At 37.2% G+C, this 26,243-nt stretch overlaps 1 protein-coding gene across 2 annotated transcripts in view; it reads left to right on the top strand.

Annotated features, from left to right (window-relative positions):
- SEPTIN14 (septin 14) overlaps window positions 1-26,243 on the top strand; it is a 193,132-nt gene that overhangs the window by 54,046 nt on the left and 112,843 nt on the right. For both annotated transcript variants that reach the window (XM_032872342.1, XM_032872341.1), the window contains exons 2-5: window positions 1,978-2,085; window positions 2,875-2,943; window positions 17,319-17,439; window positions 17,817-18,012. In XM_032872342.1, the coding sequence (XP_032728233.1) occupies window positions 2,890-2,943; window positions 17,319-17,439; window positions 17,817-18,012 (371 nt within the window). In that variant the 5' untranslated portion in view covers window positions 1,978-2,085; window positions 2,875-2,889. The remainder of the gene's footprint in view (window positions 1-1,977; window positions 2,086-2,874; window positions 2,944-17,318; window positions 17,440-17,816; window positions 18,013-26,243) is intronic.

The following is a 26,243-nucleotide window of genomic DNA, read 5'->3' as shown; positions in this document are numbered from 1 at the left end:
TGGTTGTCACACTCTAGGCTTGTTGCTGTCATCTACTAAGTACAGGCCAGAGATGCTGCTAAACATCTTACAGCCCTTTCACAGCAAAGAATCTTACAGCCTCAAATGTCAATAGTTGGGAACCTTAGTCTATTTAATGCTGACATACTTCATTATACAACATAAAAATTTTATATTTGTTTATATCACCACTAATCTTTTAGGGCAAGTTTGTAAGCATTAGGAAACTGTCAGGAAAATGTTGGTGGATAGGAGTTCTCTAGAAACCAAAAGACTAAAATTTTACCACTTGCAACATATTATTTCCAGTTATTTTCCTTCATGTTACAAAGCACATTTTATTCGTTTTCAAGAAACTGTCCTAGAAATAACAAAGCCTGAAAACTAATGTTGTCAGTTGTTTTTTCAATGGAAATTGGCGTTCCTTGACAAAAGGAGTTATTATTTCTCACAATCCCATAACATATTTTACCTAAGACATCCATCACACTTGCATAGTATAAATATTTATGGGTACTCACCTTCTTTTTCTTTTTGCATGAATGTGTGAAGTGACTAACACAATGACTAATAATACAATTAGGTGCCACTGCCAGATTAAAGCAGCACCAGTTTTACCTACCATTGTTTTTGAACCATCAGTGCAAATGTCAACACATTGGAAAAAGCAAATTACCTTCATATTATTAGAAAAAATTTTGTTCTTTTTTAAAATTTTTTTTAAAATTTTGTTCTTTTTTTAAAAAAATTTTATTTATTTATTTGACAGAGAGAGATCACAAGTAGGCAGAGAGGCAGGCAGAGAGAGAGAGAAAGAGGGAAGCAGGCTCCCTGCTGAGCAGAAAGCCCAATGTGGGACTCAATTCCAGGACCCCGAGATCATGACCTCAGCCGAAGGCAGCAGCCCAACACACTGAGCCACCCAGGTGCCCCTACAAAAAATTTTGTTCTTATGGATTCCTTGAAAAAGTATCAGTGATCTCCAGAGTCACAGGGAATGTACTTCGGGAATTTTTGCTCAAGACTTATGTGACATAAATAAACTCCAATTTGTTTAAGGCACAGTTAATTAGGTTTTAAAATACAAGATAACTTGTATCTCTAGTTTTCAAGACATCTTGTACAGGCTTGCCAAAAAGTCAGCAGTTAGAGATACTCTCTCTGAAAATATTTTTCTCTTTTTTACAGCTTTGTTAAGATGTGACTGACACATAAAAACTATATATATTTTAGATATACAATGTGATATTTTGATATACCTATACATTGTGAAGTGATTATCCCAAGAAATCTACCATTACCTCACATAGGTAGACCATTGTATGCATATGTGTGGGGGGATGGACGAACACTTAAGATCTACTCTTTTAGCAAAGTTTTAGCAAATTTCAAGTATGCAATGCAGTATTATTAACTATAGTTACCATGGTATTTAGTAGATCTCCAGAACTTTTTCATCTGCATAACTAAAACTCAGAATTCTTGAATTTATAGTAATATTTCAAATTCTGAGAGGATAGGTAGAAGAAGTTAAGAAATAATTCTTGTCTTGGTTTAGATGTTTATTGTTGATTGTAATTAAAGCCTGGAAATCACTGCACTACCCATCATTAAAGTTCTGCTAAATAATGTAGAACTTTCATATATACTAGAGTAAACCATACCATAAAACAGAACACTATCTTTATTAGAGGACATTATTTGTTACAAAGGAAAAAAATTGAGGTCAATATATACACAAAAGAGGAATAATCTTCAGGATGTATCAAGTGAAGAAACCATGGTACAGAGCCATTCTTTCATTCTGCTTGCTTTTCTTTTTGGTATACTTGTGTATAATATTTCCTTTTAAATCATACGTCATTTCTCATATCTTTGTGCTGTACTCAAAAGTAGGGTGGCATGTCCTTCTCAGGCAGTTCTGTTTAGAAATCAGCACAACATGCTCTTTTTGTATCTTTCCTCCCTTTTCCACAGTGTTGCAAACACAGCAACTATTTGGTTCATAACTGGGGACAGTAGAAAGAACACCAGCTTTGGATCTGTTTGGACCTATGTCTGCTGCATAATTGAAATCTTGGACAAGTAAGTTACTTGAATTTTTCTGAATCTGAATTTTCTCTCTTGGCATATGGCAACAAAAATATGTATATATTTATCTACTATGATGACTAAAGGAGCTGAAACGCAAGAGCACTCAGCACAATGTTAGGTGCATAAAGAGCATCATAAATGACAATTATTAATTTAATTATGTCTAATTAGTAATTAGACATAATTAATAATAATTAACAATCTAATTAATAATTAGATTAATTAATAATAATTAATTTAATAATGTCTAAGGGACTTGTTTAGATTTTATAAGCTCTTCTTTTCTACTTCTCCTTGAATAAGTACACTGTAACACCCTAGTCTTCCCTGGTAAGCTATTTTTGAAAGTTAAGTAATTATGTGTTTTCCTGATTCTTTTAAGCATTTTTTAAAGCAAAGTTACCTATTTCACACCCACATAGTACTTTATTTTATTTTATTATTCTAACCCTAACCACATAGTACTTTAAAGAAGAATGTTCTCTGTTGTCTTGATTTCAGAAGAGAGTTTACTTTCTTTGGATGATTTTGCACGTTTATGATTTAATGTATCTGTATACATTTTAAGTTAAATGCTACATATTATTTATTATATAGAAACCTGTCTAGAAAAACAGCCACAATTTAAAACAGGTCAGTTGTGTGGACTGAAAGCCAAAACCTGGGATAATGTCCTATTAGACTTCCTTATTGATCTAAATTATATTATAGGAATATAGCCTTCTAAAGTAATTTAATTTTAAAGTAATTTTAATGCAATTTTTATTTCTTCATTTTCAGCTCTTTCAGCCTGGTATGGCAGAAAAACCAATGTGTATGCCCACACAAATACCCCATGATGAAGATATAGTTGAGTATATCTTTCAAACAGAACTTTCCATTTTGTACTTTAATGAGATTGAATAAATTTAAAATGTTGACTCAGTAAAATGATATAGACATAGATGATAAAGGCTCATGTTTGTTATGTTTGCACATGAATTAACTTTTATATTGATTGGAGTTAAATACCAATAATGGTTTGAATAACCATTGCCTGTTTCTTGAGTTTACAGACCTTTTCAGTAGGGAAAAAGAGTATTCCTATTTAACACCAAAGAATAACAAATTAAAACTCCAGAACTTCCTATTAGGTGAGAAGAATAGCCTTACTTTGATGCAGGTATTTGTGGAACTTAATGTGCTGATAATAAATAACTTTTAAATGAATTATTCTAGGAAATGGTTGGGCAACTCCTTGCTTATTTCTTTGCTCAGTGGGAGATTGAACCAAGTTTCATTTTAAGATGATCTCTGTACTAGGGATAATATATAATAATTCACATAAAAATTTAACTAAAAAAGAAGAGTAGTATGACTGAATGGGTGAAAACTCAGTTTTGAATTCTTTTTGAGCAGAATTTCAAATATATACATGAATATTGATCTATGTTAAATATGTTCATGTCTTTTTTAAAATTTTAAATTCAGTTAGCCAAGGTTTTTGATATAATGTTCAATGATTCATTAGTTCAGTAAAACACCCAGTGCTCATCGTATCATGTGTCCTCTTTAATGCCCACCACCCGGTTACCTCATCCCCCTACCCATCTCCCTTTCTGCAACCCTCAGTTTGTTTCCTGGAGTCAAGAGTATCATATGGTTTCTCCCTCTCTCATTTCTTCCCTTTCATTCCCCCACCCCCATTGTCTTAACAACTAATGGCTCTCTTCTTGGTGTTTTCTCTTCCTCTAAACATGCAGGTTTTTCTATATCCAAACAATTTTTTTTTTCTTTTCCTTCTCACTGGTACTCCTTTGGAGTGAATGTCTTATTTGATTTTATTTCTATATCAGTCACACTTTTAAAATCACACTTGATCCACCTTTCATCTTCACTGCTTTTTTAAAAAAATCATTTTTAAATTTGTTTTCAACATAACAGTATTCATTGTTTTTGTACCACACCCAGTGCTCCATGCAATCCGTGCCCTCTCTAATACCCACCACCTGGTTCCCCCAACCTCCCACCCCCCCACCTCTTCAAACCCTTCAGATTGTTTTTCAGAGTCCATAGTCTCTCATCGTTCACCTCCCCTTCCAATTTCCCCCAACTCCCTTCTCCTAACTCCCCATGTCCTCCATGCTATTTGTTATGTTCCACAAATAAGTGAAACCATACGATAATTGACTCTCTCTGCTTGACTTATTTCACTCAGCATAATCTCTTCCAGTCCCGTCCATGTTGCTACAAAAGTTGGGTATTCATCCTTTCTGATGGAGGCATCATACTCCATAGTGTATATGGACCACATCTTCCTTATCCATTCATCCGTTGAAGGGCATCTTGGTTCTTTCCACAGTTTGGCAACCGTGGCCATTGCTGCTATAAACATTGGGGTACAGATGGCCCTTCTTTTCACTACATCTGTATCTTTGGGGTAAATACCCAGTAGTGCAATTGCAGGGTCATAGGGAAGCTCTATTTTTAATTTCCTGAGGAATCTCCACACTGTTCTCCGAAGTGGCTGCACCAACTTGCATTCCCACCAACAGTGTAAGTTCACTGTCAAAGTTTTGTTTCAGAAACCAAACCACTGACTTATGTCCATTCCATATTTTCTTTGATCGCCCCTTTGCATTAAACCATGGTGAACACTCCTTTGTTTACATGATATTAAAATAATAAAATTTTAGAAATAGAAGGGATCTGAAAGGCCAATAGTCAAACTTAAATCTGATATATAAATGCTTGCTATATATCTTTTAGAAAGTAATCTTACAGGGTCTTTTTTTGAATCCTTTTACAATTGGCAACTAGTTTATTCTCTCATTTGAATAATAAAATTATCATGCTCAAACAATAAGAAAGAGAAGACACTTCTCTCATTCTAGTTTTTTTTTTTTTCTAACCAGCAATAACTAATCTCTGGACGACTTTCATATCAGTATACAGATCAACTTTATTCTTCTTAATAACTCTGTACTTTCTAGTACAGAGCTGTTATAAATGTACTTTTCTTCAATAACCAGTCCCCTCCAGGTAGTGATAAGGTAACTCCTGCTATTTTTTTCCTTTCTTACCCCACCTCCTCCTCTTCCTTCTTCTCCTTCTTCTTCCCAATTCCATGTAATGCTGTTTTTAATATACTTCTACATACTTTTTCATGTATATTTTTGAATACTGTGCTAGAAATGGAATTGTTGGGTCAGAAAATATACACAATATAAAATTTGATAGTAATTATCAAACCACTCCATAAAGGGGCACCTGGGTGGCTCAGTGGGTTAAATTCTCTGCCTTTGACTCAGGTCATGATCCCAGGGTCCTGGGATCGAGGCCCACATCAGGCTCTCTGCTCGGAAGGGAGCCTGCTTCCCACCTCTCTCTCTGCCTGCCTCTCTGCCTACTTGTGATCTCTGTCTGTCAAATAAATAAATAAAATCTTAAAAAAAAAAGCTCCATAAAGATATTTTGTCAGTTTGTACTACAACCATCAATACATGAGGAGGCCTAGTTTTTTTTTTTTAATCTCTCTCCAGTATTGGAATTTAAAGCTTAAGTAGACTCACTTAATTAAGTGTAATTAAAATGCAGTGTTATATTAGTGTAATTAAGATGCAATATTATTCCTAAAGATACAAATGTAGTGATCCGAAAGGTCACGTGCACCCAAATGCTTATAGCAGCAATGTCCACAATAGCCAAAATATGGAAAGAACTTAGATGTCCATCAACAGATGAATGGATAAAGAAGAGGTCATATATATATATGTATTAGTATATATATATACATATATATATATATATATAATGTATGTATGTATATGTATACACACACACACACACAATGGAATACTATGCAGCCATTAAAAGAAATGAAATCTTGCAATGACATGGATGGAACTAGAGGGTATTATGCTTAGTGAAATAAGTCAATCAGAGAAAGACAATTATCATATGATCTCCCTAATATAAGGAAGTTGAGAGGCAACATGGGGGGTTTGGGGAGTAGGAAAGGAATAAACGAAACGAGATGGGATCAGGAGGGAGACAAATGATGAGAGACTCTTAATCTCACAAAACAAACTGAGGGTTGCTGGGGCGGGGGTAGGGAGAGGGTGGTTGGGTTATGGACATTGGGGAAGGCATGCACTATGGTGAGTCCTGTGAAGTGTGTAAACCTGGCAATTCACAGACCTGTACCCCTGGGCTAATAATACATTATATGTTATTTAAAAAAAAGAATAAAAAAAAGATGCAGTGTTATATTAGTTTCAGATAAACAATATGATTCAAAAATTCAATACATTACTCACCACTCATAATGATAAATGTACTCTTAGTCTCTTTTATCTATTTCCCTATACCCCCCATCTTTTTTTCTGAGAAACACCAGTTTCTTCACTGTATTTAAGAGTCTATTTTTTTGTTTGTCCTTTTTTCTTTGTGTGCTTTGTTTCTTATATTCCAAATATAAGAAAAACAATATGGTACATGTTTTTCTCTAAGTGACTTATTTCACCTAGCTTTATACCATCTAGGTCCATTCATGCTGTTGCAAATGACAACACCTCATTCTTCTTCATGGTCAAGTAATATTCCATTGCATATACATATACCACATATTTTCTCCTCCAAATTATTATTTAAAGTCCAGTTAGTTAACATACAGTGTAATATTAGTCTCACATGTAGAATTTAGTGATTCAGCAATACAACACTTGGTGCTCATCAAAAAAGGTGAGCTCCTTAGTCCCCATCACCTATTTACCACATCCTCCTATCCAATTCCCTCTGGTAATAATCAGTTTATTCTCTATAGTTAAGAGTCTGTTTTTTGGTTTGCCTCTCTTTTTACCCCCTTTGTTCATTTGTTTATTAAATTCCACATATGAGTGAAATGTGGTATTTGTCTTTCTCTGAACTGACTTATTTCACTTAGTATAATACACTTTAACTCTTTCCATGCCATTGCAAATTGCAAGATTTCATTCTCTTTAATGGTTGAGTAGTGTTCCATTGTGTATACCACTTTTTTATCCATTCATCAGTTGGTGGACACTTGTGCTCTTTCTATTATTTGACTATTGTTGATAGCATTGCTCTAAACACTGGGGGGCGTATATCCCTTCAAATCAGTATTTTGGTATTCTTTGTGTAACTACCTAGCAGTGTAATTGTTGAGTCATAGGGTAGCTCTATTTTTAATTTTTTGAGAACTCCCATAAAGTTTACCAGAGTGATTTCGCCAGTTTACATTCCACCAACACTGTAAGAGGGTTCTCCTTTCTCCACACCCTCACCTTTTGTTTCCTATATTCTTAATTTTAGCCATTCTGCTAGGTGTGAGATGATATCTCATTGTAGTTTTAATTTGTATTTGCCTATTGATGAGTGATGTTGAACATCTTTTCACATGCCTGTTGGTCATCTGGATGTCTTCTTTGGAAAAATTCCATTCATGTCTTCTGCCTAATTTTAACTGGATTTTTTGTATTTTAGGCATGAGTTTTTAAGTTCCTTATACATTTTGGATCCTAACCCTTCATCAGCTATGTCATTTGCAATTATCTTCTCTTATTCCATATGTTGCCTTTTCATTTTGTTGATTGTTTCCTTTGCTGTGCAGAAGCTTTTTATTTTGATGAAGCCCATTAGTTTATTTTTGCTTTTGTTTCTCTTGCCTCATATCTAGAAAGAAGCTGCTACCTAATGTTAAAGAGGTTACTGCCTGTGTTCTCCTCTAGGATCTTTAAAAAAATATTTTAAATCAACATATAATCTGTTGTTTGTTTAAGGGTACAGGTCTGTGGGTTCATCAGTCTTACATAAGACACAGTGCTCACCGCGACACATATCTTCCCCAGTGTCCATCACCCTGCCACCCCATCCCCCCATTTCCTTACCCTCCAACAACACTCAGTTTGTTTCCTAAGATTAAGAGCCTCTTGGGCTGCCTGGGTGGCTCAGTGGGTTAAGCCTCTGCCTTCGGCTCAGGTCATGATCTCAGGGTCCTGGGATCGAGTCCCACATCGGGCTCTCTGCTAGGCAGTGAGCCTGCTTCCTCCTCTCTCTCTCTCTCTTTCTCTACTTGTGATCTCTCTCTGTCAAATAAATAAAATCTTTAAAAAAAAAGACCCTCTTAGGTTTGTCTTCCTCTCTGGTTTCACATTGTTTTATTTCTTCTCTTCCCTTATGATTCTCTTGTTTCCTAAATTCTGCACATTAGTGATATCATATGATAATTGTCTTTCTCTGATTGACTTATTTTACTTGGCATAATAACCTCTGGTTCTATCCATGTCATTGCAAATGGCAAAATTTCAATTTTTTGATGGCTAATAGTCCTTTATATATATTTATATATATTATATAAGTATATAGATATATACTATATATCATATATAGTATTTTGTATATATGTATGTATATAAAACACATCTTCATTCATCTGTCAATGGACACATCTGGGCTCTTTCCATAGTTTGGCTATTGTGGACATTGCTGCTATAAACATTCGGATGCATGTGCCCCTTCGGATCACTACATTTGTATCTTTAGGGAAAATATTCAGTAGTACAATTGCTGGGTCATAGCGTAGCTCTATTTTAAACTTTTTGAGGAAACTCCATACTGTTTTCTAGGGTGGCTACACCAGCTTGCATTCCCAATGGCGTAGGAGGGTTCCCCTTTCTCTGCATCCTCGCCAATACCTGTCATTTCCTGACTTGTTAATTTCAGCTATTCTGACAAGTATAAGGTGGCATCTCATTGTGGTTTTGATTTGTATTTCCCTGATGCCAAATGATGTTGAGCACTTTTTCATGTGTCTGTTGGCCATTTGGATGTCTCCTTTGCAGAAATGTCTGTTCATGTCTTCTGCCCATTTCTCGATTGTAATATTTGTTCTTCAGGTGTTGAGTTTGATAAGTTCTTTCTAGATTTTGGATACTAGCCCTTTATCCGATATGTCATTTGCAAATATCTTCTCCCATTCTGTTGGTTGTCTTTTGGTTTTGTTGGCTGTTTTCTGTGCAAAAGCATTTAAAAAAATTATTATTATTTAATTATTATTTTCAATTAGCCAGAATATAGTACATCATTAGTTTTTGATGCAGTGTTCAGCGATTCATTAGTTGCATATAACATCCAGGTGCTCATCACCACACATGCCCTCCTTGATACCCATCACCCAGTTATCCCATCCCTACCCCCTCCCTTCTCTAACCCTCAGTTTTGTTTTCAGAGTGCAGAGTATCTCATGGTTTGTCTCTCTCTCTGATATCTTCCCATTCAATATTCCCTCCCTTCTCCTGTGGTCCTCCACACTATTCCCTAAGTTCCACATATGAGTGAAACCATATAATTGTCTTTCTCTGCTTGACTTATTTCACTTAACATAATCCCCTCTAGTTCCACCCATGTCAATGAACATTGTGGGTATCCATCCTTTGTGATAGCTGAGTAATACTCTATTGTATTCATGAATCATATTTTCTTTATCCATTCATCTGTTTAAGGGCAGTTCCTTCTACAGTTGGGTATTGTTAACATTTCTGCTATGAACATTGGGGTGCATGGGCCCCTTTTTTTCAGTACATCTGTATCTTTTGGGTAAATATGTAGTATCGCAATTTCTGGGTCATAGGTAGCTCTATATTTAATGTCTTGAAGAACCTCCATATTGTTTTCCAGAGTGATTGTATCAGCTTGCCTTCCCACCCAAAGTGCAAGAGGGTTCCCCTTTCTCCACATCCTTACCAATACTTGTTGTTTCTTGTCTTGTTAATTTTTGCCATTCTAGCAGTTATAAGGTAGTATCTCATTGTGGTTTTGATTTTATTTCCCTGATGACTAGTGATGTTGAACATTTTTTCATGTGTCTCTTAGCCATTTGTATGTCTTCTTTGCAGAAGTGTCTGTTCATGTCTTCTGCCCATTTCTTAATTAGATGATGATGATGATGATGATGATTATTATTAGGTGTTAAGTTTGAGAAGTTCTTTATAGATCTTAGATGCCAGCCCTTTATCTTATATGTCATTTACAAATATCTTCACCTATTCCATGGGTTGCCTCTTAGTTTTATTGACTGTTTCCTTTGCTGTGCAAAAGATTTTAATCCGGATGAAGTCCCAAAAGTTCATTTTTGCTTTTGTTTCTCTTTTGTTTTTTTGGGAGGTTTTTGATTACTGTTTCAATTTCATTACTGGTAATTGGTTTATTCAGATTGTCTATTTCTTCCTGTTTCAGTCTTGATAGTTTATAAGTTTCCAGGAAGGCATCCATTTCTTCCAGGTTGCTTAATTTGTTGCCATAAGTTGCTGATAATAATTCTTTTTTTTAAAAAAAGATTTTCTTTATTTATTTGACAGAGATCACAAGTAGGCAGAGAGGCAGGCAGAGAGAGGGGGGAAGCAGGCTCCCTGCTGAGCAGAGAGCCAATGCGGGGCTCAATCCCAGAACCCTGGGATCATGACCTGAGCCAAAGGCAGAAGCTTTAACCCACTGAGCCACCCAGGCGCCCCTGCCGATAATAATTTCTAATAATTGTTTGTATTTCCTTGGTGTTGGTTGTGATCTCTCCCCTTTCATTCATTATTTTATTAATTTGGGTCCTTTCTCTTTTCTTTTTGATAATTCTGGCCAGAGGTTTATTGATCTTACTAATTCTTTCCAAGAACCAACTTCCAGTTTTGTTGATCTGTTTTTCCTATTTCTATTTCATTGATTTCTGCTCTAATCTTTCTTATTTCTAATCTCCTCCTTGGTTTAAGGCTTTATTTGCTGTTCTTTCTCTAGGTCCTTTAGGTGTAAAGTTAGCTTGTGCATTTGGAATTTTTCTACTTTTTTTGAGAGAGGTTCTGATGGCTATGTATTTCCCCTTTAGGATCTCCTTGGCAGTATGCCATAGGTTTTGGACCAATGTGTTTTCATTCTCATTAGTTTCTATGAATTGTTTAAGTTCCTCTTTAATTTCCTGGTTGACCCATTCATTCTTTACCATTTTTAACCTTGAAGTATTTGCATTCCTTCCAAATTTTCCCTTGTGGTTGAGTTCTAGTTTCAATGCATTGTGGTCTGAAAATATGCAAGGAATAATCTCAATATTTTTGTGTCAGTTGAGACCTGATTTGTGACCCAATATGTGGTCTATTCTGGAGAAAATTCCATTTACACTTGAGAAGAATCAGTGTTCTGTTGTTTTAAGGTAGAATGTTCTGTGTATATCTATGAAGTCCCTCTGGTCCAATGAATCCTTCAAAGCTCTTGTCTCTTTGTTGATCTTCTGCTTAGATGATCTGTCCATTGCTGTGAGTGGATTATTGAGGTCTCCTACTAGTAATGTATTATTATCAATATGATTCTTTATTTTGGTAGATAGTTTATGTAGTTGGCTACTCTCATAATGGGGACATAGATATTTACAATTGTTAGGTTTTCTTGTTGGGTAGCCCCTTTAAGTATGATATAGTGTCCCTCTACATCTCTTATTAAACTATTTGGTTTATAATCTAATTTGTCTGATATAGAAATTGCTACCCCAGCTTTCTTCTAGGTCCGTTGGTCTGATAAATGTTTCTCTATCCCCCTCTTTTAATCTGAATGTGTACTTAGGTTCAACTGAGTCTCTTGTAGACAGGATATGGATGGGTCCTGTCTTTTTAATCTAATCTGAAACCCTGTGCCATTTCATGGGTGCATTTAGGGCATTCACTTTGAGTTTAACTTTTGAAAGATATGTTTTTAGTGCCATCATATTGCCTGTAAAGTCCCTGTTTTTATAGGTTGTCTCTGTAAATTTCTAGTCTATATTATTCTTGGAGTCTGACTTCTTTTATAGTTCTTCCCCTTTAATATTACTTGCAGGTCTGGCTTGGTGGTCACATATTCTTTCAGTTTTTGCCCATCCTGGAAGCTCTTTATCTCTCTGTACATTCTGAATTACAGCCTTGCTGGATTAAGTATTCTTGGCTGCATGTTCTTCTCATTAGTACCCTGAATATGTCTTGCCAGCCCTTTCTGGCTTGCCAGGTCTCTATGGATAGGGCTGATGTTAATCTGATAATCCTCCCTCTTTATGTTAGAACTCTCTTCCCCTATTTCCTCTCAGGATAGCTTCCTTGGCTCTAAGGTGTGCAAGTTTCACTATCATATGCCAGGGTGTTGGTCTATTTTTATTGATCTTGGGAGGGATCCTTTATACCTCTTGGACATGAATGCTTCTTTCTAGATTAGGGAAGTTTTCAGCTATCATTTGCTCAAATATACCCTCTAGTCCTCTCTCTCCACCCCCTCAGAGATCCCAATAATTTGGGCATTGGAAGATTTCATGGCGTCATTGGTCTAAATCTGTTTTCATGTGCTTCTAGCTGCTTATCCCTATCTTCCTTGGTTTCCTTCCTTTCTGTCAGCTCATCTTCTAGATCACTATCTCATTCTTCTGCCTCATTTACCCTGGCTGTTAATGTATCCATTTTAGAGTGCATCTCATTCATAGTATTTTTAAGTTCCTGATTAGATCTCATTTCTGCCCTTAGAGATTCTATATTGTTGGCAATGCTTTTCTCAAGCCTAGCTATTGACTTCATAATTGCTACCCTGAAGGCTATCTTTGACATCTTGCTTGTGTCCCTGTCCATTAGATCTGTGGCAGAGGACATTGTCTCTGGTTGTTTTCTTTGTTGGGAGATCCTTCTCCTAGTCATTCTGTTGAGAGATAGTTGTGGGAATGTACAGAGTCCAAAATATCAAACATGATCCAAGCAAAATGCACTTACAAAAAATTCCAAAGTGGTCAAAAGCTACCACAGATACACCATCACAGCCAAGATGATCCAAGACAAAAAAAAAAAAAAAAAAAAAAAGAGAGAAAGATAAAAGAGAGAGAGAGAGAGAAAAAGAAGGGGGTCGGAGAGAGAGAGATTATGATCTCTCAGGGTGGACACAGAAGGGTGATTTGCCTGTTCCTGCTTGATTTTTTTGGTCTCTGTATTAGAAGACACTATACTCCAAAATTGCAAAGAAATCAGAACTTACATATATATCAAGATAAAATTGAATAGAGTGAAAAAAAAAACAGGCTAATATGGGAGTATAGATCTATAAAACACATTTATGAAAAAGAAAATAAAAGTTAAAAAGTGACTTAAAAACATAGGTTGGGAAATGTGAATCTATTTGAAATGAGAGCTGGGTTAAAAAAAAAAAGAATAAGAAAAGAAACTAAAAAAGAAAGTAAAATTTTAGCCTGAAGTATAAGTGAGTTGTGAGGAAACACCTGGAACTTCCTATAGTATTTTCCTGTGGTGTTAGAGTTTTACAGTCCTGTGGGAAATGAGATAATCATTCACTTGTTCTTTCAGTCTGTCTTCTGGGGGAGGGCCCTGCTGCTGGGCTCATGCATCTTTGCCTGGATGGAGTTACCCCACTCCTTGTCAGGGGGATAGGTTTAATGTGATCTGGTTGACTGTATGGCTTTTGTTCTTTGGCAATTTTCTGCTTCTCTTTAGAAGGTCAGAGAAAACGTGGTCATGTGTGAATCTCTGGCCCAACCCAGAGCCACAATGTTGCAGTCTGCCCCCCTTAACATGTCCTCCAGATCCATCTGTTTCCACCTCTACCTGTACCAAAATCCACAGACTTGAATCTTCTAGGGGAGGGGCCTGTTTCTTTGATTCTCAGATGTCTTTGCCCTGTGCAGAATTGCTCCACCCTTGCCAGGGGCCAGGGTAAGTAATCTTCTATGCTTGCTGTATGTGGATTTTGTTCCCTGAAGGCTTTCCACAAAGCTTTAGAGGACAAGAATGAAAATGGCAGCCTCCAAATCTCTGGTTCTGGATTCAAAAATTTGGGGCCCCACTCCTCTATGAGCCCTCAGAGAAAAGCAATCAGTCATGCCTGTCTCCCTGCTCTCTGACCACACTTGGTGCTCACCTGGCCTATGACTAAGCATTTCTATTTCAGGCATATGACCCTGTTTGGAGTATCCAAGCCCAGAAGTCTCCTGTGGCATGCTCCTGAGCTTCCAGTAGAGATATGGGCATCTCCCTGGTTCTGCTGCATTTTGGGCCCCTGCTTGGAGATCAGTGGCCCAACAGTGTCTTGGGTCACAGTTATGGCAGCCCTGAGCTGCGAGCCCACTCCTGGTCTCATTCTTTGCAGTCAGCTGTTCTGCTCTGATTCCTGGGAGCTCTGCCACACTCAGGCATCCCCGGTCTTCCTGTGACCCCAAAGCCCTTGAGACCACACTGTCCCAGTGAGAGTTCCATCTCCTGCTAAGCTGCCTGAGTGACATTCCTCACCAGAGAAGACTTCTAAAAGTTCCAATTTTGTGCTCCACAGCTCTATCAATAGCCGGTAGTCTGCTGACAGAGTATCCCTCCCTCCGCAGTCTGTCATCCCATATATCACTTTGGATTCACTTCTCTGCACCTCCTACGTTGTGGGAAATGGTTCTTGTCTATTTGTAGAGCTGTAGCTATTCTTTTCTTCTATCTCCAGTTGAGTTTGCAGGTGTTCAGAATGGTTTGATAGTTACCTAGCTGAATTCCTCGGGCCAGACAAAATTAAGGTTGCCTACTCTTCTGCCATCTTGGACTTCTTCTAAATCTGAGTTCTCTATTTTGTTCCGTTGGTCTATACATCTGTTTTTGTGCCAGGACCATACTGTCTTGATGATTACACCTTTGTAAGAGAGCTTGAAGTCCAAAATTGTGATGCCACCAGCTTGGTTTTCTTTTTCAATATTCCTTTGGCTATTCAGTGTCTTTTCTAGTTCTATACAAGTTTTAGGATTATTTATTCCAGTTGTGTGAAAAAAGTTGATGGTATTTTGATAGGGATGGCATTGAATGTGTAGATTGCTCTAGGTAGCATAGGCATTTTATCAATATTTGTTCTTTCAATCCATGAGCATGGGACATTTTCCCATTTCTTTGTGTCTTCCTTAATTTCTTTCATGAATGTTCTGTAGTTTTCTGACTACAAATCCTTTGCCTCTTTGGTTAGATTTTTTTTTTTTAAGATTTTATTTATTTGACAGACACAGATCATAAGTAGGCAGAGAGGCAGGCAGAGAGAGAGGGGGAAGTAGGCTTCCTGCTGAGCAGAGAGCCCAATGTGGGGCTCGATCCCAGGACTCCAGGATCATGACCTGAGCTGAAGGTAGAGGCTTTAACCCACTGAGCCACCCAGGCACCCCTGTTAGATTTATTCCTAGATATCTTAGTGTTTTTGTTGCAATTGTAAATTGTATCAACTCCTTAATTTCTCTTTCTTATGCCTGATTGTTGGTGTGTAGAAATGCATTCTGTGCATTGATTTTATATCCTGTCACATTCCTGAACTCCTGTATGAGTTCTAGTAATTTTGGGGTGGAGTCCTTTGGGTTTTCCACATAAAGTATCATGTCATCTGCAAAGAGTAAGAGTTTGACTTCTAAGCTACTATTTCTTTAATTAAAATTTCTGCCCCTTTTCCTCTATTTTCTTCTTCTGGGACTCCTGTAATATGCATGTTACTAGATTTGATGGAGTCACTGAATTCCATAAGTCTATTCTTGTGTTATACTTTCTCTATGCTGTTCAGCTTCTTTAATTTCTGTTACTTTGTCTTCTCTGTCACTAATTCATTCCTCTGCTTCTTCCAGCCTGCTGTTCATTTCATCAGTCCTGTTTCCAATCTCATTTACTCCACTCTTCATTTCTGACTGATTCTTTTAAAAACTCTTTTCTCTCTGCAGTAAGGGTCTCACTGATCTCTTCTATTCTTTTTTTTTTTTAAGCCCAGAGAGTATCCTTGTGATTGTTGCTTTAAATTCTCCATCAGACATGTTACTTATATCTGCTTTGCTTAGATCTCTCATTGTAACCTTATCTTGTTCTTTCATTTCGGATGAATTCCTCCATTTGGCATTTTGTTTAAGTCATTGTCTTCTTTTTTTGTGTGTGTGTTAGAAAGACCCATTATTTTTCTTGTTCCTGATACTCTCAGGACCCCTGTATGGATTTATGAGGAAGAGGTCATATAGTGTCCAGGGCCTGAGGCTTCAACGAGTGTTTCTGATTTGTGCTGCACGCACTTACTGTTGCTCTATTCTTCATACCAGTGGTCTGCAGAGGCTATTCTTGCCTGCATTGGGCAGTGCGTGGTCTCTGGACAGAATGGTTTTAACTAGTTGTGTTCTGGTCTGCTTGGTAAACGAGACTGATACTACTTCCACTACAACTGAAGCCCTACACAACTCTCGGTCAGGAGACATGGTGTGGGCAGGGATTTGTGCTGGTCTTTTGGAAGTGGGGCCTGTCACACTGTGCTTGAGGAAAGCTTGATTGAGAAGGATAGTCCACTAGAGTTCAAGGGATGGGGCTTTGTGTAAGAAAGTTAGGCAGCCAGTGTTGGCACTGTGCTGTTTCCAGTGACTCTGTGTTTATGCTATGGGAAGATGAGGGAAATGTCACCAGAGAGCTCTTTTTTCCCCAGAGATGTATCTGTGAACAATGCCTCTTTGGTATGTGCCTGGAGAAGAGGGAATAATCTCTCCCCATGTGCCCCAGGCAGTCCTCAGTGCCCTGTTTCCATGGGATCTGCCCCTGGGTTGTTTGCCTGCCTTCTCTCCAAGAGCAGCACCATGCCCTTGGAGGTCTATCCTAGCCAAGGCAGCTTACCTTTAAAACTGCAGGCTTTAAGCCCCGCTGGTTGCAAGAAATCATGAAACTCAGTCCTTCTAGTTTTCCAAGCCCATATCTTTTGCAAAACATTCTCCTTGTGTGTGCTCCTGTGTGCTCCCCTCTCTCTCAGCATTTCTCTGCAACTCTGGCTCCCTTCATATCCCAGCACCCATGATCTTTTTTCTCCCCTTTATCACTTCTCCACACTTTCTATCTTCTTTGATGAGGCCTCTTTTCTCCCTTTATTGTTCTGTCATTCTTCAAATGATTTCTGGGGTATTTAGGATGATTTTTGTAGTTATCTATTTGTGTTGGTGAGACAAGATGAGCCTAGGGTCTTCCTACTTTACCACCATCTTCTTCTTCCTCCTCCAGATTTACTATTTTTTAAGTTGAAAGCAAAAATCTATGTGTCTGGACAAAGACTTATTTGCTTACAAATTTACTTCATTTGAATGTTGTCTGAGTTATGATAACCAAATGATAATTCTAATTTCCTTAACATATTAAAATTATATTTTCAAATGATATTACTAATTCTAATTAAATATTTTATTTTTATTTTTTAAGCCCAAAGGAGATACTGTCCGTTGTTTAACAATGCTTGGTCATTTTGGTTTTGAATGTTTGCCTCATCAGTTGGTGAATCGATCTATCCAACAAGGATTCTCTTTTAATATTCTCTGTGTGGGTAAGTGTCTGACTCTTCATCTGAATTATTAATTAATTTTCTTTAATGCTCATTTCAACTTATCTTAAGTAGTATAACACTGGTGCTGTTAATTCAAGACCATGTCTGTTGATCTGTATTTCTTTTCATCATGTTAGTCATACTACCTTGACTTTTTTTCTTTAAATGTTTCATTGCTCTTCAAAATTGGATTGTCTTTGTGTATATATTTTCTATATTATATTAATGAATGAGAGGGCCAAGAGAAGCAAGTATACTTTAAAGGAAATTATAGTCATTGAAATATTTGAGACCCTTTAAACCACTTTAGGGGTTAAGAGTGTTACTTCCTCTCATCCATCTTATGCCCCTAGATAATGCATCTATGTTTGTTACAGGGGAAACTGGGATTGGAAAATCAACACTCATTGACACATTATTCAATACTAATTTGAAAGACAAAAAATCCTCACATTTTTACTCAAATGTTGGACTTAAAATTCAGACATATGAACTTCAAGAAAGTAATGTTCAATTGAAATTAACTGTTGTGAAGACAGTGGGATATGGTGATCAAATAAACAAAGAAGCCAGGTTAGTGTTTTCTTATTTTAATTATAAAAGATTTTCTTATTTCAAGGAATTTAGTTTCTTTGTTGATACTTCCTCTGGCTATCTCTCTCCCATCTGCCTCTATCTTCACATAGCCCTCTTTGCTCCCCTTGCATCTCTTTTAAGGACATTTGTTATTTGATATAAGGTGTATCTAGATTATCCAGGATGATCTTATTTGTACAAACACTCTTTATTTTCAATAAAATTAAATTTACTAGTTTTATGGATTAGAACTCAGACATATCTTTTTGGGTCTCACCATGGAATCCACTCTTCCTACTTTATAAGATAAGATTGATTCTTAAATAATTTCTAAAATGGATCTTTTTCATTTATTTACTTGTGTTTGGGATGCCTGGGTAGCTCAGTCAGTTAAGCATCTGCCTTCAGCTCAAATCATGATCCCTGGGATCAAGCCCCATATTGGGCTCCGTGTTCAGTGGAGAGCCTGCTTTTCCCTCTCCCTTTGCCCCTCTACCCCCGCTTGTGCTCTCACCTTCTCTCTCTCTCATAAACAAACAAACAAACAAACAAATAAATAAGTGAATGAATAAAATCTTTAAATTTACTTGCTGGATTACTTGTTTTCTATCACTTATCCAAGTTATAAATAAATTCATTTCTGTAAAAATTGAAATGCACCAGATGAAATGAAAACCCACTTAGCCAAACATAGGTACTTTGGGCCTTTTCTTTTTCCAACAACAGACACTACTGTAGGTTTAGTAAGTGTTGTCTCAGACCTTTTGTTGTCATACAACTACTGAATTTTTGTAATAATTAAGATATGTTTGAAATAATACAGAACAAACTTATTTAAACTATATTATGTGTAATTAAAAATGCATACACCTTTATGAACAGGTTAGTAGATAATTCTGAGACATCCTAAAAACAAAAACAAAAACAAAAACCCCCAAACATTCTATGTAAACACCTTTCTATGCAAATTATGACCTCAGGCATTTTTCTTGATCACAAACTCTCATCAAACTCATAGAAGAATGTAAAATGTTTTCCAGTGTCTGAGAAGGAGGAATTAAGAGTTATTGTTCAATGGATATAACATTTTAATTATGCAAGATGAACAAGTTCTTGAGATCTTCTGGACAATAGAAGATTTAACAGTATTTGTCATGCAAGTAGACCTCCTGTTAATTGTTCTTACCACAATTAAAAAAAACCCTACAGGATGCTGCAAAAATATTGCTTAGAGGACAATTTATAGCATAAAATACTTATATTAGGGAAAAAAAAGACAATCCCAAGTATTGTAATTTCCATGTTAAGAAACTAGACAAACAAAAACAGATTTACCCTAAAGCAAGAAAAAGAAAGGAAAAATTATACTACAGCAGAAATTGATGAAAACAGAAAAAAAGTTCAGAAAACCATTTAAATCAGCAAATTAACTTTGCTGGTTATTTACAAAGGTTGAGAAGAGTGAAAAACTTTAACCAGACTGAGCAAGCAAAAGAAATGAGGAGTCAAATATCACTAATCTCAGGAATAAAAAAGCAGACATTATTACTGGTTTTATAAAAATTAAAAAGATAAGAGCACAACAAATAATTCAATGCCTATAAAGTCAGCAGTTTATTTTTTATCTTTTTTTTTTTAGGGTGCAAGCTGCTTGGATTTGAATTTAATTTTTTTATTATGTTCACTTAACCAGTGTATAATAAAGTCAACAATTTAGATGCTTTTCATAAAAGGCCTTTATTGTGTTGAGATAAATTCTTTCTATAACTAGTTTCATGAGTTTTTTTTTAAATCATGAAAGAGTGTTGAATTTTATCAAATATTTTTCTGCAACTATTGATTATTTGATTTTCATTTTGCAATGTGGCATTTATAAATCATTTATAAATCATTGCTTATGTTGAATAATCCTTGCATTCTGAAGATAAATCCCTCTTTGTCTTCATGTATGATCCTTTTAATTTGATGTTGAATTCATTTGCTAAGTATTTCATTGAAGACTTTGCATCTGTGTTCAATAGGGATATTGGCCTGTCATTTCTTCTCATTATTAGTATTAGTATTAGTATTAGTATCAGGATAATTCTGACCATTCAAATGAGTTTAAAATTTTCCCTTTAAATTTGTGGAAGAGTTTAAGTATTGGTGTTAATTCTTCCTTAAGTGTTTATTAGAATTCAATATTGAAGCCATATGGTCCTGAGTTTCTCTATGTTGATAGATTGAAAAAAAAAGATTTTATTTATTTATTTGGCAGAGATCACAAGTAGGCAGAGAGGCAGGCAGAGAGAAGAGAGAGAGAGGAGGAAGCAGGCTCCCCACCAAGCAGATTGCCTGATGCTGAACTCAATCCCAGGACCTTGAGATCATGACCTGAGCCGAAGGCAGAGGCTTAACCCACTGAGCCCCTATGTTGGTAGATTTTTGATTACTTATTTAACCTCATTATTTGTACAAGAACACCTCATTTTACTACTCTTCACTTAATTGTTCTTACCAGATATGTTTTTTTATGTTTCTTTTTAAAAAATTTCTTTTCAGTGTTCCAGAATTTATTGTTTATACACTACACCCAGTGCTCCATGCAATACATGCCCTCCATAATACCCACCACCAGGCTCACCCAACCCCTCACCCCCCTCCCCTCCAAAACCCTCAGTTTGTTTCTGAGTCCACAGTATCTCATGGCTTGCCTCCCCCTCCTATTCCCCCCAACTCACTTCTCTCCATCTCCGCGTGTCTTCCATGTTATTCCTTATGCTCCACAAACAAGCAAAAATCATATGATAATTGACTCTCTCTGCTTGACTTTTCACTCATTATAATCTCCTCCAGTCCCATCCATGCTGATACAAAAGTTGGGTATTCATCCTTTCTGATGGAGGCATAATACTCCATAGAATATATGGACCATATCTTCTTTACCCATTTGTTCGTTGAAGGGCATCTTGGCTCTTTCCACAGTTTGGCAACTGTGGCCCTTGCTGCTATGAACATTGGGGTACAGTTGGCCCTTCCTTTCATTACATCTGTATCTTTGGGGTAAATACCCAATAGTGCAATTACAGGGACATAGGGAAGCTCTATTTTTAATTTCTTAGGAAACTCACTTTTCCAAAGTGGCTGCACCAACTTGCATTCCCACCAACAGTGTAAGAGGGTTCCCCTTTCTCCTCTCCAACACTTGTTTACTGTCTTGTTAATTTTGGCCATTCTCACTGGTGTCAGGTGGTATCTCAATGCGGTTTTGATTTGAATCTCCCTGATGGCTAGTGATGATGAATATTTTTTCATGTGTCTGTTAGCCATTCATATGTCTTCTTTGGAGAAGTGTCTGTTCATGTCTTCTGCCCATTTTTTTGACATGATTATCTGGTTTTTTTTGGGTGTTGCGTTGAGGAGTTCTTTACAGATCTTGGGTATCAGTCCTTTGTCTGTACTGTCATTTGCGAATATCTTCTCCCATCCCATGGGTTGCCTCTTTGTTTTGTTGACTGTTTCCTCTGCTGTGCAGAAGCTTTTGATCTTGATGAAGTCCCAAAAGTTCATTTTTGCTTTTGTTTCCTTTGCCTTTGGAGACATATTTTGAAAGAAATTCCTGTGGCTGATGTGGAAGAGATTACTGCCTATGTTCTCCTCTAGGATTTTGTTAGATTCCTGCCTCACATTGAGGTCTTTTATCCATTTTGAGTTTATCTTTGAGTATGGTGTAAGAGAATGGTCGAGTTTCATTCTTCTACACATAGCTGTCCAATTTTCCCAGCACCATTTAATGAAGAGACTGTCTTCTTTCCACTGGATATTTTTTCCTGTTTTTGTTTGTTTTACAGGTGGAAGGTTTGTGGCAACTGTTTGTGAAGCAAGTCTATCATGATGGTTTTTCCAACAGCATTTGGTGACTTTGTGACTCTGTGTCACATTTGGTAATTTTGGGCAATATTCAAAAATTTTCATTATTGTATTTGTTATGGTGATCTATGATCAGGGATTTTGATGTTATTATTGTAATTGTTTTGGGGTACCATAACTTGTGCTCACAAAAGACAGTGAATTTATTTTATTTTATTTTTCTTATTTTTGCAAATGCCAACATTTAGTTACTGTAGTTATATACACATGTGCAAATACATATGTACACCAAAGAAAAATACACAAGCTCTTGATGCTCACATGAATTTCTGGAGCTCTATAGGCCAGGGCTTTGAAGAAGCTCAGGTAGTCTTTAGTGAGGCTGCCCCTCATTGCCCATGTGCCCAGCAGAGCAATTCACTGAGAAATCCAGAGTTCTTTGTCCCTTACTCATACATGTGATTTACCACCAGGCCCTGTTGTTTTCCACTGTCCAAGTGGCTCTGGATTCCTGTGCACCATCTCTTGGTTTTCTGGGCCATTGGTTCCAGTTCTCTGATTCAGCTACATATCTGATACTTCTTTCTGGTCTCCATGGCTCAGCCATTCATAGGCCTCATGGTTCCTTGAAAAGGCTGGGCTCCTTCCTTTGTCTGCCTTCCTCTACTTGGATATCCTTCTATACCTCTGGAGACCCTGAGTCAGTCTGTCTTTCTTTCTTTCTTTCTTTTTTTTTTTTTGCTTTATTTTTTCAGTGTTCCAAGATTCATTGTTTATGCATCACACCCAGTGCTCCATGCAATATGTGCCCTCCTTAATACCCACCACCAGGCTCACCCAACCCCTCACCCCACCCCAAACCCTCAGTTTGTTCCTCAGCGTCCACAGTCTCTCACGGTTCATCTCCCCCACCGATTTCCCCCAACTCACTTTTCCTCTCCTTCTCCCAGTGTCCTCCGTGTTATTCCTTATGCTCCACAAGTGAAATCATATGATAGTTGACTCTCTCTGCTTGACTTATTTCATTCAGCATAATCTCCTCCAGTCCCATCCATGTTGATACAAAAGTTGAGTATTCATCCTTACTGATGGGGACATGATATTCTATTGTATAAATGGACCATATCTTCTTTATCCATTCGTCTGTTGAAGAGCATCTTGGCTCTTCCACAGTTTGGTGACTGTGGCCATTGCTGCTATGAACATTGGGGTACAGATGGCCCTTCCTTTCACTACATCTGTATCTTTGGGGTAAATATCCAATAGTGCAATTGCAGAGTCATAGGGAAGCTCTATTTTTAATTTCTTGAGGAATCTCTGTACTGTTTTCCAAAGTGGCTGCACCGACTTATATTCCCACCAACAGTGTAAGAGGGTTCCCCTTTCTCCACATCCTTCCTATCTTGCTAATTTTGGCCATTCTAACTGGTGTAAGGTGGTATCTCAATGTCGTTTTAATTTGAATCTTCCTGATGGCTAGTGATGATGAACATTTTCTCATGTGTCTGTTAGCCATTCGTATGTCTTCATTGGAGAAGTGTCTGTTCATGTCTTCTCATTTTTTGATGTGATTATCTGTTTTTTTGAGTATTGAGTTTGAGGAGTTCTTCATAGATCTTGGATATCAGAAATAAAAGGTATTCAGATTGGCAAAGAAGAAGTCAAACTCTCTCTCTTCACAGATGACGTGATACTCTATATGGAAAACCCAAAAGACTCCACCCCCATAACTATAGAACTCATACAGCAATTCAGTAATGTGTCAGGATACAAAATCAATGTACAGAAATCAGTTGCTCTCTTATACACTAACAATGAAAATATAGAAAGGGAATTAGAGAATAGCACCAAGAACCATAAGATACCTGGGAATAAACCTAACCCAAGAGGTAAAGGATCTGCCCTCGAGGAACTACAGAACATTCATGAAAGAAATTGAAGAAGACACAAAAAGATGGAAAAACATTTCATGGTCATGGATCAGAAGAGTAAATATTGTTAAAATGTCTATACTGCCTAGAGCAATCTGTATTTTCAGTGCCACCCAATCAAAATTCCACCAGCATTTTTCAAAGTGCTGGAACAAACAATCTTAAAATTTGTATGGAACCAGAAGAGACCCCGAATTGCAAAGAAAAACAAAACTGGGGGCATCACATTGCTTGATTTCAAGCTTTACCTCAAAGCTGTGATCACCAAGGCAGCATGGTACTGGCATAAAAACAGACGCATAGACCAGTGGAACAGAATAGAGATTCCAATTATGGACCCGCAACTCTATGGTCAAATAATCTTTGACAAAGCAGGAAAAAATATCCAGTGGAAAAAAGACAGTCTCTTCAATAAATGGTGCTGGGAAACTTGGACAGTTATGTATAGAAGAATGAAGCTTGGCCATTCTCTTACATCATACACAAAGATAAACTCGAAATGGATAAAAGACCTCAACGTGAGACAGGAATCTATCAAAACCCTAGAGAGAACATAGGCAATAACCTCTTTGACATCAGTTACAGTAACTTCTTTAAGACATGTCTCCGAAGGCAAAGGAGATGAAAGCGAAAATGAACTTTTGGGACTTCATCAATATCAAAAGCTTCTGCACAGCAAAGGAAACAGTCCATAAAACAAAGAGGCAACCCATGGAATGGGAGAAGATATTCACAAATGACACTACAGACAAAAGACAGTGAATTTAATTTAAAAATTTCTGTGTGCTTCTAAGTTTTTTAAAATTTTTTAAATTTAAATTTTAATTTAATTTAATTTTATTATTTCTTTTCAATGTAACAGTATTCATTGTTTTTGCACCACACCCAGTGCTCCATGCAATACGTGCCTTCCTTAATACCCACCACCTGGTTCCCCCAAACTCCTGCCTTCCGCCCCTTCAAAACCCTCAGGTTGTTTTTCAAAGTCCATAGTCTCTCATTGTTCACCTCCCCTTCCAATTTCCCTCAACTTCCTTCTCCTCTCCATCTCCCCATGTCCTCCATGTTATTTGTTATGCTCCACAAATAAGTGAAACCATATGATAATTGACTCTCTGTGCTTGACTTATTTCACTCAGCATAATCTCTTCCAGTCCCGTCCATGTTGCTACAAAAGTTGGGTATTCATCCTTTCTGATGGAGGCATAATACTCCATAGTGTATATGGATCACATCTTCCTTATGCATTCGTCCATTGAAGGGCATCTTGGTTCTTTCCATAGTTTGGCGACCGTGGCCATTGCTGCTATAAACGTTGGGGTACAGATGGCCCTTCTTTTCACTACATCTGTATCTTTGGGGTAAATACCCAGTAGTGCAATTGCAGGGTCATAGGGAAGCTCTATTTTTAATTTCTTGAGGAATCTCCACACTGTTCTCCAAAGAGGCTGCACCAACTTGCATTCCCACCAACAGTGTAAGAGGGTTCCCCTTTCTCCACATCCCCTCCAACACATGTTGTTTCCTGTCTTGCTAATTTTGGCCATTCTAACTGGTATAAGGTGGTATCTCAATGTGGTTTTAATTTGAATCTCCCTGATGGCTAGTGATGATGAACATTTTTTCATGTGTCTGATAGCCATTTGTATGTCTTCATTGGAGAAGTGTCTGTTCATATCTTCTGCCCATTTTTTGATATGGTTATCTATTTTGTGTGTGTTGAGTTTGAGAAGTTCTTTATAGATCCTGAATATCAACCTTTTGTCTGTACTGTCATTTGCAAATATCTTCTCCCATTCCGTGGGTTGCCTCTTTGTTTTGTTGACTGCTTCCTTTGCTGTGCAGAAGCTTTTGATCTTGATGAAGTCCCAAAAGATCATTTTCACTTTCGTTTCCTTTGCCTTTGGAGACATATCTTGAAAGAAGTTGCTGTGGCTGATATTGAAGAGATTACTGCCTATGTTCTCCTCTAGGATTCTGATGGATTCCTGTCTCATGTTGAGGTCTTTTATCCATTTTGAGTTTATCTTTGTGTATGGTGTAAGAGAATGGTCGAGTTTTATTCTTCTACATATAGCTGCCCAGTTTTCCCAGCACCATTTATTGAAGAGACTTTTTTCCACTGTATATTTTTTCCTGTTTTGTCGAAGGTTAACTGACAAAAAGAGTTGAGGGTCCATATCTGGGCTCTCTACTCTGTTCCACTGGTCTATGTGTCTGTTTTTATGCCAGTACCATGCTGTCTTGGTGATCACAGCTTTGTAGTAAAGCTTGAAATCAGGTAACGTGATGCCCCCAGTTTTATTTTTGTTTTTCAACATTTCCTTAGCGATTCGGGGTCTCTTCTGGTTCCATACAAATTTTAGGATTATTTGCTCCAGGTCTTTGAAGAATACAAAGACTGGAATTTTGATTGGAATGGCATTAAAAGTATAGATTGCTCTAGGC

Source organism: Lontra canadensis, unplaced genomic scaffold, assembly GCF_010015895.1.
Source record: "Lontra canadensis isolate GAN:19392208 unplaced genomic scaffold, GSC_riverotter_1.0 scaffold45, whole genome shotgun sequence".
Taxonomy (NCBI): domain Eukaryota; kingdom Metazoa; phylum Chordata; class Mammalia; order Carnivora; family Mustelidae; genus Lontra; species Lontra canadensis.
Note: the sequence above shows the minus strand (reverse complement) of the source record. Positions and strands in the feature narration are given on the sequence as shown.